Raw genomic sequence first — 12,261 nt, 5'->3', positions numbered from 1 at the left:
ACATTTTATATTGCTTCCTATAAGTGGAAATCACTTTGGGTTTGCCTGTAGCCTGTGTTCAGATTTATGGTTCTATTGGCATTACAATAAAGGCAAGCACCCTTATTTATAGGATAAAATCATGAATGCTCATGGCTCAAGCCACAAGCTCTGGAGTCTTATCTGCAAGTGGAAGAAGGACTTTTACATTTAGTAACAGGCGTGAATTTGAGATATCTAAACATGAACTAAGCAGAATACTTAGTTTAATGTAATTCTTCCCAAAAGAAGCCAAAAAAAGACAAGTGGTACATATCATCTTGAGTTCCTGGATGAACGGTAGGATATATATCTAGTATTTCACTGGGAAATCATTACTAGATTCTAATCGTCTAAAGATTAACATAGATAAATTGCCAGATGATTCCCATTGTTTATTACACTGGGATTAATTCTTCTCTCCCAACCCAAAAGATAATGATATGGTGAATAAATCGTACTTGGGCGGTTTTTCCACTGTGCGGTAGGTATTGAATGCTTGTAGCTGTTGCTGCACACCAATCAATGAGTTAGCAAACTTGCGATTGTTCAGAATGATAATGGTTTGTTCAATCCACTCAAGGAGATCAGAGGCAAGAGATTCATATTTCTCAATCATCTTCTCGGTTTCAATTGCATTGTCTAGCACCTGTAACAAGCAGGTAAAGGCAAAGAGATAAGGGTCAGACTTCTTCAGATAAAAGTTATGGCAATGTGAAAGTATTGTTCATGTCTATGAGTTTGTATGTTCACACAATGTATTTCACTGCAGCCAAAAAAAAGTAGGTAAATGGAATTTAAAAAATTGGGACTGCTGAGATAATGGATAATGGATACAAAATGCACATGTCCAAATAAAATGTTAGCTTTCCGAAGAATATTTAAAAGGGATTCACTACACTGTGAATGAATTCATCCTTAACAGTTCATGTCAATTCCACACTGAGATAAAAAAAGTGCTATTGCAGTGGCACTAAAATTTGCATATGATTAAACTGAATAAGTCTGCAAGAAAAACACATAAGCATGCTACATTCCATATTTAAACCCTTAAACGGGGTACCTTTCCAATTCGCTTTCCTTCGACAGCTAAGGCTTTCATCTTAGAAAAATAGTGGTAATATGTCACTACATAGGTGATAATAGACTTTTCATCTGGATGGTCAACACTGATATCTAAAAAGCAAACAAGAATTATTTTAATGCAGAGCTGGACAATCATGCTGAAGATTCACTTAAGCAAGGATTGAGAAAATAATTGGGACAAGGTACTGGCAGTAAGTCAATACAGAGTTTCATACAACCCATTTTTATATTACAGTATCACAATGTTCAGAGTTTATCCTATACTGATATTCCAGCCTTTACTTCCAACATATCTCCCACTCATGTTTTATATTGACAACCATATAAGATTGCTGAGAGTAAAGAAGTGAGAAGATTCATGACTTGGAATATGAATACCACACTTCCCAATCCATACTCTAATACTTAAATACCATTAAGAGCTTTCCTGCTCTTCTCCAGAACATTAACTGCAGAGGATAAAGGTCAGGAAACACAAATTACTTTGTTATCATAAAATAACATTTATTTTTACCGATATTATGGGCTGAGAAACTGAGCTAAACTTAAAACCACTGACTTTAGCAGGTGTAACCTGTTTGGTATAATGTTGTATTTTAGCTTTCATTAGAGTACTGGAGTTGAGAATTTAAAATTAAATCCAGATTGGTTCCCTGGTTTGAAATTTACTCGGACTCTATGATTTGCCTGAAAAAGCAGTTGATCAGTCCATCTTACACACAGATAACTGAATAAAAGGCAGAGATTTCCATCAGGATATGAGTAATCCTCAACTTACAACTTTTCAGTCAAAATTATAATGCCTTGGAAAAAGTGACTCATGAACTGTACTCACACTATCACACCATCCCTGATGACACATGATTGCAATTCAGGTGCTTGGCAACCAGTTTGCATTTAGTTGGCTGGAATGTCCTGTTGTCACAGGATCACTATTTGCTACCTTTTTTGTTGATTTCCACTAGGGAAGCTGGATTTGCTTAACAATCATATGATTAGCTTAATGACTATAGTGATTTGCTTAACGACCACTATAAAAATTGTTATGTAATCAGATCCAATTCAACATATGGCAATGACTTTTAGTGGAAATTCTGGCCCCAACTGTGGTTCCAAGTTGAGGACTAACTGCAAGGGGATCTGTGCAACTCAGTGAATATAACAGAAAAATGGATTTGTTATCTGCCTCTAAAAATTATATTACCTACCAATGAACCGTCCCTACAAATTTTGTCACATTTTGTTTAGCACATTGGTTTAGAGATGAAAGAATTTGGAAAAGAGGTTTTGACTGGCTACAAATAAGGCAATGGACACAGAAAAGCTAACAAAAGAAAAGAAGTCTGTGTAGTGCCAAGAGTTCTTACCTTCAGGATCCAGTAGTTTAGTAAGGCCAAGGTGTTGCTCTGCAAGGTTAAAAGCATTCTGCAGATTGTAGTGTGCATTTGATTTCTTCAGCTTATCAAAATCAATTAAATCAGGCCTAAGAATGTAAAATATATTTATCTAAATTTGTCCTGTATTATGCAGGAATATTACCAAAGGAATCAGACAGATAAAAGAGTCAAAGTCAGTAAGAAATGAGACACAGAATACATTTTTAACCAGAGGCAGATTCATTTATATTTTATTGCCTCTGTGGCAGAGAAAAACACCCCGATACACACTAATCAAGGAGCATAATTCCACAAATGGAGATGGGGGGGATAAGATACTGTGACATGAGAGAAAAATGACTCGTGAGAGACAAAAATGCATGCACGTACAGGCTGGAGCATGCAACTGAAGCAAATGAGCAAGAATGAAGGCTAAAATCAATCATTTGCCTAGGAACTCTCTTGGGAGCAGATAGCAAAAGGGTTTTATATATGCAATTTCCCAGCAAAATTACTGATTGCAGACTTTTAACGTTATTTCAATCACATTGTTTTTGTTCTTAATTTCAAACAATTACCTTATTACACAGGCCAAAACTGAACACAGCAAATAAGGTCTGATGATGTATGGACTACTATTACATGAGAACCAAAGGCACCAAAAGGGCAACCCTCTTGGGGTAGATCCTTGAGATGGACGCTGGCTCTTTGATGCTCTCATGAACATGTGATCATGAGGGTATAAATCATTTGCTATTACTGTTATTATACTCTGAACATGTTTTTTTGTTTCTGTTGTGATGCTATTTGATAAAAACCAATATTCAAAGAATCTTCAAAATTATTTCTTATATACGGAAGGGTGGGGGGAGGTGTTCTTCATTGTTCCAACAACTAAGCGACTTGTCTAAAGAGACAAATCTCTCTCCAAATAGAATAGTAACTTTTTTCTCAGCAGAAGAAACTGCTATTAGGGACAATAAATGATGTCCTAGGCCAGGGGTGGGGAATCTTGGCTCTTTTATGACTTGTGGACTTCAACTCCCAGAATTCCTGAGCCAGCCATGCTCAAATTGCTGCAAGGTTGAAGGTCTGGGACATCATCTGCCAAATAGGATCTGGGTGTACAAAAGATAGTTCTGCCTGTTTTTGGTGTAGCAGATTACTAGTTACTGGTGCATCACCTGCTTTCCAGGACAGAATTGCAGCTGTTACGCTATTGCTGGTTTGTGGAAAATGGGTTCCTACTCCCACAACCCATGTTGTTTTTTACTGATAAATTCTGGTAAAAGAGAGAGATTGAAAAAAATCTATAGCCATCTCCTGGTAAAGCACATGGCTATGGCAATTCTTACTTTTTCCCTTTTGAGAGAGAGAGATCATTCTCACAAGAAGTGAATAAAATCAAATTTCATTCTTTTAAAAGGGAAAAATATCAAAACCCTTTTTAGCTTTAAGTAGTCATAAGTTACTTAATGATAAAATGATAAAAATTCAAAAATATAAGCATTCAAATCTCAAACAGCATCTTAAAAGGCAATTGCCTATAGAAGAAAGTAAATGATGGGGTAAATGATGGTCAGCTAGTAATTTAGAGGCTACTCTGCTCTAATCAGATTTCAAGTTGCAGAAAACAAGCAATTCCTGGGCATTTACAGAGAAAATAAGTGCCAGGGACAGAATAATCAACTTCAAACATACAAAGACAAAATAAAATTAATTTTATGAGCTACTTTTAGCTAAGAAGTTTTTAACCTATCTTTTAAAGATGAGAATTTTCCTAAAAAAGATTTTCCTGTGTCTTGATTAGTCCTGAAGTTCTTTTTCAACTCCTTGAGGATTTCAGACATCTAATTTGGATGCTGTTGAGCAGATATAATGGACCTTGTTTCTTTTCTTAGCCTGTTTCCAATGTCTGCCTTTCTTTCTTTTTTAAAAAAGAGAAATATTTTTTCTTTCTAGCAGAAAGGGAGGGGTTTGTGTGTGTGTGTGTGTGTGTGTGTGTGTGTGTGTGTGTGTGAATCTCCCTGTATATGTAATCTCTAGCCCTGTCTCATTCAAACTTCAGTATGCTTACAGGCGTATCTACACTCAGGGGCTACTGGCTACCAAAGAATGTGAGGTGGATGCTTGCTTACTCATACAATGTACATACTGTGATTTCATGTGTTTTACAGAGAAACTTGATCAGAAACATACAGTGCATGTTCAAACAAGAGAAGGACAGAAGTGCCAAATTGCAGCAGATAGGATAGAGATCTGCAATGCAATCCTAAGCACCTGAAAATAAGCTTCACTTAAATGAAGGATTTATTTCCATGTTTTCATGCACAAGATGGGTAAGGAAAATAACAAAGCTAAGTTAAAAGTTTCACAGAAGAAGTGGTTTAGAGTGAAGCCAGAAGAGACAGAAAGAGATGGAGAGATGTAGGTGTCTCAGAAAGGAGATCTAAAACTTTCAGTTTAAATAAAATAGAATTCTGCATCCATCATTTCAGTGCTTAAGACCCTTGCAAATATTTCATCAAATGCCCACCTGTGTTTATGGATTAGTGCGTTGAAAGCCATGCCGTCCCTCCAGCTGGTGGTGAAGTTGTGAATGTTGACGTTGGGATAGCTGACACAAAAAAGCACCAAAAGAAAAACAAAAGAGAACTCAATCAATATAGGTTTAATGCCAGGAGACATGAAAAATGAGTGATAACAACCAGCTGCTTAAGGTACCAGATTTTCTGCTCAAGCACCCCCAAAGTATCTGCAATCATTTTTAAGTCAAGTCCTAAAAATCAAAACAGGATTTGACCTGCCAGATGATGTCCAAGCCATCCTGTTTAAATATATGTAATTAAAAGACAGGAAGGATTCAGTTGCTGAATTTATTATGAACTTATTGACCACAAAGAAAATTGGGTTATCATGAACCATGAAATCCTCTGAAGCCCTGATATAGCTGTATATGAAAAGAGGATGAGCAGAGGATTATTGAAGCTTGCAGGAGTATGAGGAGCCAGGTGACAAAAGAGGCCCCAGAGATAGAGATGCAAACAAATGCCATGACCAACACCAAAAGTCTTTAGTGAGCTGCCACACTTGTGCAGCCTAGCCAAGATGACTGATTCATGCCAAACTAGAAGCAAGAGGCTGGAAGAAGATTCCAGAACAAAACACCAAGAGAAGTGAGTGCAGTAACTTTTCCTAAAGCTGCCCATGTGGTGATCATCTGAAAACAAAGGTCAACTGCCTGTCCCGTTACCATACTGCAAGCATTGGTCCAATCTTGGCAATATGAAAAGCAATTGGAAGTACAAAAAGACAGGTCTCATTCCAATCAGTGTATCAAGCCCCTTATAAGAAGCCTGTGCTTCCAAAGTTGCAAAATAGAGGTGGGTGTGGCAGGGTGAGGGATGTGCAATTATCTAAATTATGTACCTTATGAAGGTAGTGATGCTTGAGCAATAGCAGTGGCATTAACTACAGTACCTACAAAATATCATGGATCAGTTCATATTGCTGACAAAACATCACAAAACATTATATTCCATTGGATCATAATATATTATTATAAAAATATTAGCATATTTTTTACTTTTAAGTGGAGTGGTTTCCTTGACCAGGCCACTCTTCCCTAGAAAAGATGCACACACATACCTGCACACATGCATACTCATTCATACACTCTTCCATTACTACAGAATGCTGTATGGAAAATCTAGATGACCATTCAGTTTAAACTCACCCAGCTGTCTTCATCTGACACCATAGGAGTAGGGCATCTTTAGCAGATTTCTTTTCTTTGTTGTCTTCTGTTTCAACACTGATGTCCTGAATCTGTGAAGTTACATATTAATGTCAATAGCCATTTATATCAGTCCTCTGCTGATTTATTTCAGGCCTGCACTTCTAAAAGAACAAAATTACCAAAGCAACTTTACCATGATAGAGTAAAACACTAACAAGTAAATAAACATCTTAAACAAGCATTCATAAATGCATTCATCTGTATGCACTCAATACCTGCACACATGCACACTCATTCATACACTCCTCCTTGCCAATATTTAATGCTTCTAGTACTTCTTTCTTTAGCTTGGTAACAAACAAATTGGGAATTTAGTCCTGCTTTAAAAGCATTGGAGCATTGTTAACTGACTCTTAAAGCAGTGGCGTAGCGTGGGTTGTCAGCACCCGGGGCAAGGCAAGTAATTTGCGCCCCCCTAAGCCGTGGATTTTAGCACTCGAGTCTCTTCCACTAGATTAGTTAAAGAAACCCTTACCCCCCCCAAGCACGTGTATTGTTTGTTATGAAAATACTGATGTAATTAAAGTAAAATGCATCTAATGCGCCCCTCCCCAGATGTTGCGCCCGGTGCGGCCGGCCCCCCCTGCACCCCCCACGCTACGCCACTGTCTTAAAGTGTTCTTACTTAAGCATGGTTTTCTGGGAAAAAAAGGGGCAGGCAGACCTTAATTAGCAGCTACCTTGGACAGTGATGAAAAAATAATTTTGCAATAACCAATCTTCAAATTTACAACCTTCCCAGGTCTTTAAAGAAAAGGAAAGCTGAAGTATAATCATAAGCCCTGTTGCAATTTCATATCACGACTATGTCACCTAACAACCAGTTGCCAGTCCCAACTATGGTAGCTAAATGAGGACTACCTCTATGGGCAACAAGAAAGATCTTCTTGCAAGCAAGATCTATTAAATATTAAACAACCTATGTTTATTTCCTTTGGAGTGATATGACAAGCTGAGATTTGTCAAAAACTGAAACAAACGTTTCTGAATTCTTCCTCACAGTTGCTGAAGGGAAGGAGTGTAACACACGAAGGTAGAGGATGCTAGCTCATTTTCATCCCAGCTGAAACAATATTTCATCCAAAGTTTATGAGACTTTTCACTAAGAATGATTCAGTTAAGATTGGGTACCCAAACACCACTGATCTCATTTGACTTGAGATGCTGAATTTTGTTTGGGTGGAACCAATGCATTTCCAACATTGTCCTGATTTACATAACACTGAAGTAAAATGGCAAGAATAAACATGCCTGATCTTAATCCAACATGAGAAAATAAGAAAAAATGTTCAAAACAGAAATATAAATAACTAAACACTGAACATTGCAAAAAGTGATATATCAGAGGTTTGTGTGTGAGAATAGCTGGAAAACAACATAGCTAGAAACATAAGCCAAATTACAGAATAGATGATTCTGCATTTACCTGGAATCTCAATATAATTGTCCAAATAAGTCCAAGAGTTAGCCTGTGATTTCCATCCACAATATCATGGGATCCCATGTTTTCAAGATGAACTCGCTGTTCTTTCAGGAACTGGAGAGCTTTGTCAACGTTTTCCAAGCAATGGATTCGCATCCTTCCCTTTGTTGGTTTGGGCTACATTGGACATTTTTAAAAATGAGGAAAAGAAACAATAATGAAAAGGTAGTAAAGGCTTCATTACTTTAAGTAGATGTTATTGTCAACTCTATATCCCAGTGATTTTCAGACCTGGCAAATTTAAGATGTATGGATTTCAAGTAACTGGATATTTGATTTCCTTACTGATAGGTCCCAGTTTGTGCAAGCTGGAAGAAAAGTTTCCAATTCCATCTTTTTCAGTACGGGTTCTCCACAGGGCTGTTTTGAGTCTGCTACCGTTCAACTTGATGACCCATGACTGATGTGTTAAGTCTGCTATGAATCATATTGTGAAGTATGTGGATGACATAGCAGTGGTGGGTCTTATCTGGGATGATAACAAAGATTCTTATAGGGAGGAGGTGAAGGCATGGGTGGACCCGTGCAATAAAAATAACCTGATTTTGAATGTTAATAAAACAAAGGAGATCATTATTGACTTTAGAAAGAGCCAGCATAGCCATACTCCACTTTGTCTTGGTCTCCTCATACGTTATCTTTAGAGAAGCGTGCAAGCCAGCATTTGCATTTCTTGCATTGGATGAGGAGAGCACATCTTTCTCCTTCTGTCCTGGCCACTTTTTACAGAGGCATGGTTGACAGCATTTTAACAAACTGCATCATGGTTTGGTTTGGTGGTAGCAGTGCCTCAGATAGAAAGTCCACACAGAGAGTAGTAAGGACAGCGGAGAAGATTATAGGAAGCTCCTTTCCCGTTATTCAGCTTACTGCTTATAAGCACTATGTGCTTAGAGTTTGAAGCATTATTAGGGTTAGACCCCGTGCACCCACTTCACTGCCTGTTTTTCTGTTGCTCCCCTCTGTAAGAGGTTTCGAAATATTTATAGCAGAACTACTAGATTCTGTAACAGCTTTGTTCCTTATGCCATCTGTCTTGTAAATTCACAGGATTCTTTTTTTCCCCACCATGTATATATCGAACTAGACTATGATGTTTCTCTGTGTCATATATTTGGGTCTGTATGTGGGTATATGCATAATGGTATTTTCTGAGATCTGAATGCAATGAAATTTCATTTTTAATGTATGCTGATTAGCGTACATTTAAGGTGACAAAGTTTTTATTCTATTCTATTCGTTCTTCTATTCTAATTCCTAGAACTCCCCAGCCAGCACACTATGATGAAGCAGGTTTCCCAATTCACTATTACAGATAAAACCATTTAGTTGCTGGCCACCAGAACAGAATGACCTTCTCAGTATTGGCATCCCATCTGGGGAACACCCTTCCTGAAGAAGCTAACCTGGAATATAGTTTTCAGCAGCAGGTGAAGCATTGTTCATTCTCCCAGCTAATGTATGCAGTTCAAAAATTGTTCTGAAACAATTGCGATGAATCGCTAAGAATTTCAGTGTTATTATTACTGGCTGTGTAGGACAGAGAATAAAATATTAGTTCATTTAAGGGGTCATGTTTTATTATATTTGTTGTTGTTAGCTGTGAAGTCGTGTCCGACCCATCACGACCCCTTGGACAACATTCCTCCAGGCCTTCCTGTCCTCTACCATCTTCTGGAGTCCATTTAAGCTCACGCCTACTGCTTCTGTGACTCCATCCAGCCACCTCATTCTCTGTCGTCCCTTTCTTCTATTGCCCTCGATCTTTCCCAGCATTAGGCTCTTCTCCAGTGAGTTATTATATTAAATTTTGTTAAATTACTAAACCATAATGTTGAAAAGGTAAAACTTCAGCCCCCAAATAAATAAATGCCTAGTTAATTTTTTTGTTCTGTGGCTCACTAAACACTGAATGGGTGTATATGATGCTGGCTACTTTTAAGGGAAACATCCTGTTTTTATGTTTCTGTACTCACATTCCTTGCAGTGGTGAGAAAGTGCTAAACAAGCAAATAGAGCTTTGCATGCATGCGGTAATGAGAACTGGTAAAAGTCCAAGGAACACTGTCTGCCAAAATGTAAACTCTTTTTAAAAAGGCCAATCAGAGCTGCAGCCATGACTGATTGAGGAGACCTCAGGATTAAGAAACTTTACAACTTCTTTTGGAGTCTTTATAAAAATAAGACAGATGTTAGGAAGAAGAAATTAGTTCCAGCTCACTACCATAAAGGAACACAAAAGGAGCAAGCAATGCTTCAGGAAAATATTTAAGAGAAAATGTAAATTGTACACAACCACTTTAAGAGCATATGTCAAGTTGTTGCACTAGGGGGCTGTTATGTACTGTAGCTCATAAAAAGAAAATGGAGATGACTCATTTACATGCAGTAAAAACTACTACAATTCACTATACTGCAATTAATTAAAATGAGAACCATCAAGATTTTACCTAGAACAACTCTTCAAATGAGGGAACCTTCCAGGGTGGCGGCCCAGGTAGGACAGGGAAAAGAGGGGATAGTTTTGTGGGAGGGGCAAGTGTACATGTATGAAAAACCATTGCTCGTGTGAGGCTGAGAGCACCTGCAGTGCTCACGAGTAGGGCCACAAGCACCCGCAACACTTGTGGAAGTGGGGCAAGTGCCTGTGATACTCACATGAGTGGGGCTGTGAGCACATCCACACACACCCACACACACCAGCCAGCCAGTTGTGAATATTCCACAGACCGGTAGTGGCCTGTGGTCCACAGACTGGAGACCCCTGTGCTAAATGAGAACATGAAAATGCACCACAGAAGCATTTTTTCCCTACATCCAAACACTCTTGGCCTAAGTGTTTTTGGTTGGGATAAGGTTGACTTCTACTCCCTCTTCCTCCTCATTCTCACAGAGTTCTGTTACTGAACCTTAGAGACTAGTTATGCTTTTCATGATTTTTGCATAGATAAACTCACTCATATTCAGGTTAGTCTCCAATAAAGAAGTCAACTAGTGGAGGGGCTAGTATTCTATGTCAAGCCTAGATTGATTTCATGTTAGTTTGAAACTAATGGTCTGTTTTGATTGGTCTGGATTCTTAGCCAACTTGGTTTATAAGTGCCAATCAGAATATTATCAGTGAGACATTAATTAACAGCAATAATGACTTGTTTAAAGAAAGAGATGACTTAAGAAGTTTGCCTTGTGTCCCTCAGAAACAGGCAATTATAGGTCACGCTTCTAGCCTACTATGGTTACTGTCTCAACTGTTCTAGAGACAACAAATGATTTGGACCAATTTCAAGCTGACTTAAAACTGATGGAGCCATGATTAGCTTGGTTGGCCTGATAAATCAATCCTCTGTGTATAGACTGATAGAAAGAGTATTTGTTTTTGATGGCTCAGTGGCTTTCAATATCTTCAAACATGCATCTTCTTATGATATCTTTTTGAGAGGTAATGGGAATATAGTGGTAACTTGGTACTTGTTAATTGGTTCCAGGAGGCACAACAAGTACTAAAATTGACAAGTACCAAACAAACCAAATGACTAACACATCACCCTTTTTTTCAGCCGGAAAGGGTAGCGAGTCACGAGGCAGTCAACAAAGTCAAGTTCTAGCTTGCACATCAAGTACAAAACAAATGATGAGTACCAGGACAAAAGTTTCATGTCAAAATGCATCAAGTACCAAATCTGGTGAGTTTCAAAGCAGTCGAGTATCGAGGCATGACTGCAGGAGCATGGTTTTACAGTGGTTCCATTTCTACTACTCAGGCAGATTTCAGATGTTATTGCTTAGAGACAGTTGCTCCCTGTATCCCTCAGGGCTTCAGTCTATCTCCAGTGCTTTTCAATATCTACATGCATCTGCTGTAATATAACAACAGAAGATTTTGAACTGGGTGTTATCTTTATGTTGGTGACATCCAAATCTATTTTGCTATATTTTCAGGAAATGGAATGGATAAAGGATAGAAAAAAATGGAATGGAATGGAATGGAATCCCAACAAGACAAGAGATGCTCATTGTTAGGGAGTATTATTCTAGAAAAGAGGCAAATTTTCCTATACTGAACAAGATAACACTCTTCCAGAAGGAGCAAATATACAGTTTGGAGATGCTTCTAAATCCACATGTTTCTCTTGTTTCTCAAATCATACAAATAGCCAAGAATATATATGCCAATTGTTCGTTTCTGGAAAATAATGCCTTTAAGACTATGGTGCACACACACTGACAACCTACCACATTTCCCAGAAAGTAAGCCCTACCCCCAAAATAAGCCCTAGTTTTGGGGCAAGGGACATGCCTAAAAATCAAACTAGGGTGGGGGGTGGAGGGGTGGAGCTGCCCCATGCGCCCCGTACCTGCTTTCCCTTGCAGCCAGGCCTCCTGTGAATTGAAACCTGCCTTGCCAGCCCACTTCTTCTGTGGCCACTCACCTCCACTTGCGCATGTTGCCCCCGGCCTCCATTTCACCATCAAAGGTCTTCAGGAAATGCCTCTGCTGC

General features: G+C 38.5%; 1 protein-coding gene across 3 annotated transcripts in view; it reads right to left on the bottom strand.

Annotated features, from left to right (window-relative positions):
• SPTBN1 (spectrin beta, non-erythrocytic 1) overlaps positions 1–12,261 on the bottom strand; it is a 209,357-nt gene that overhangs the window by 61,061 nt on the left and 136,035 nt on the right. For all 3 annotated transcript variants that reach the window (XM_083373144.1, XM_083373145.1, XM_083373146.1), the window contains 6 exons: positions 7,706–7,879; positions 6,217–6,308; positions 5,017–5,097; positions 2,472–2,587; positions 1,082–1,194; positions 480–667 (listed from right to left, as the gene is read on the bottom strand). In XM_083373144.1, the coding sequence (XP_083229270.1) occupies positions 480–667; positions 1,082–1,194; positions 2,472–2,587; positions 5,017–5,097; positions 6,217–6,308; positions 7,706–7,879 (764 nt within the window). The remainder of the gene's footprint in view (positions 1–479; positions 668–1,081; positions 1,195–2,471; positions 2,588–5,016; positions 5,098–6,216; positions 6,309–7,705; positions 7,880–12,261) is intronic.

Source organism: Vipera ursinii (assembly GCF_947247035.1).
Source record: "Vipera ursinii genome assembly, chromosome: 1".
Lineage (NCBI taxonomy): Eukaryota > Metazoa > Chordata > Lepidosauria > Squamata > Viperidae > Vipera > Vipera ursinii.
This window is presented reverse-complemented; position numbering and strand designations above follow the sequence as displayed.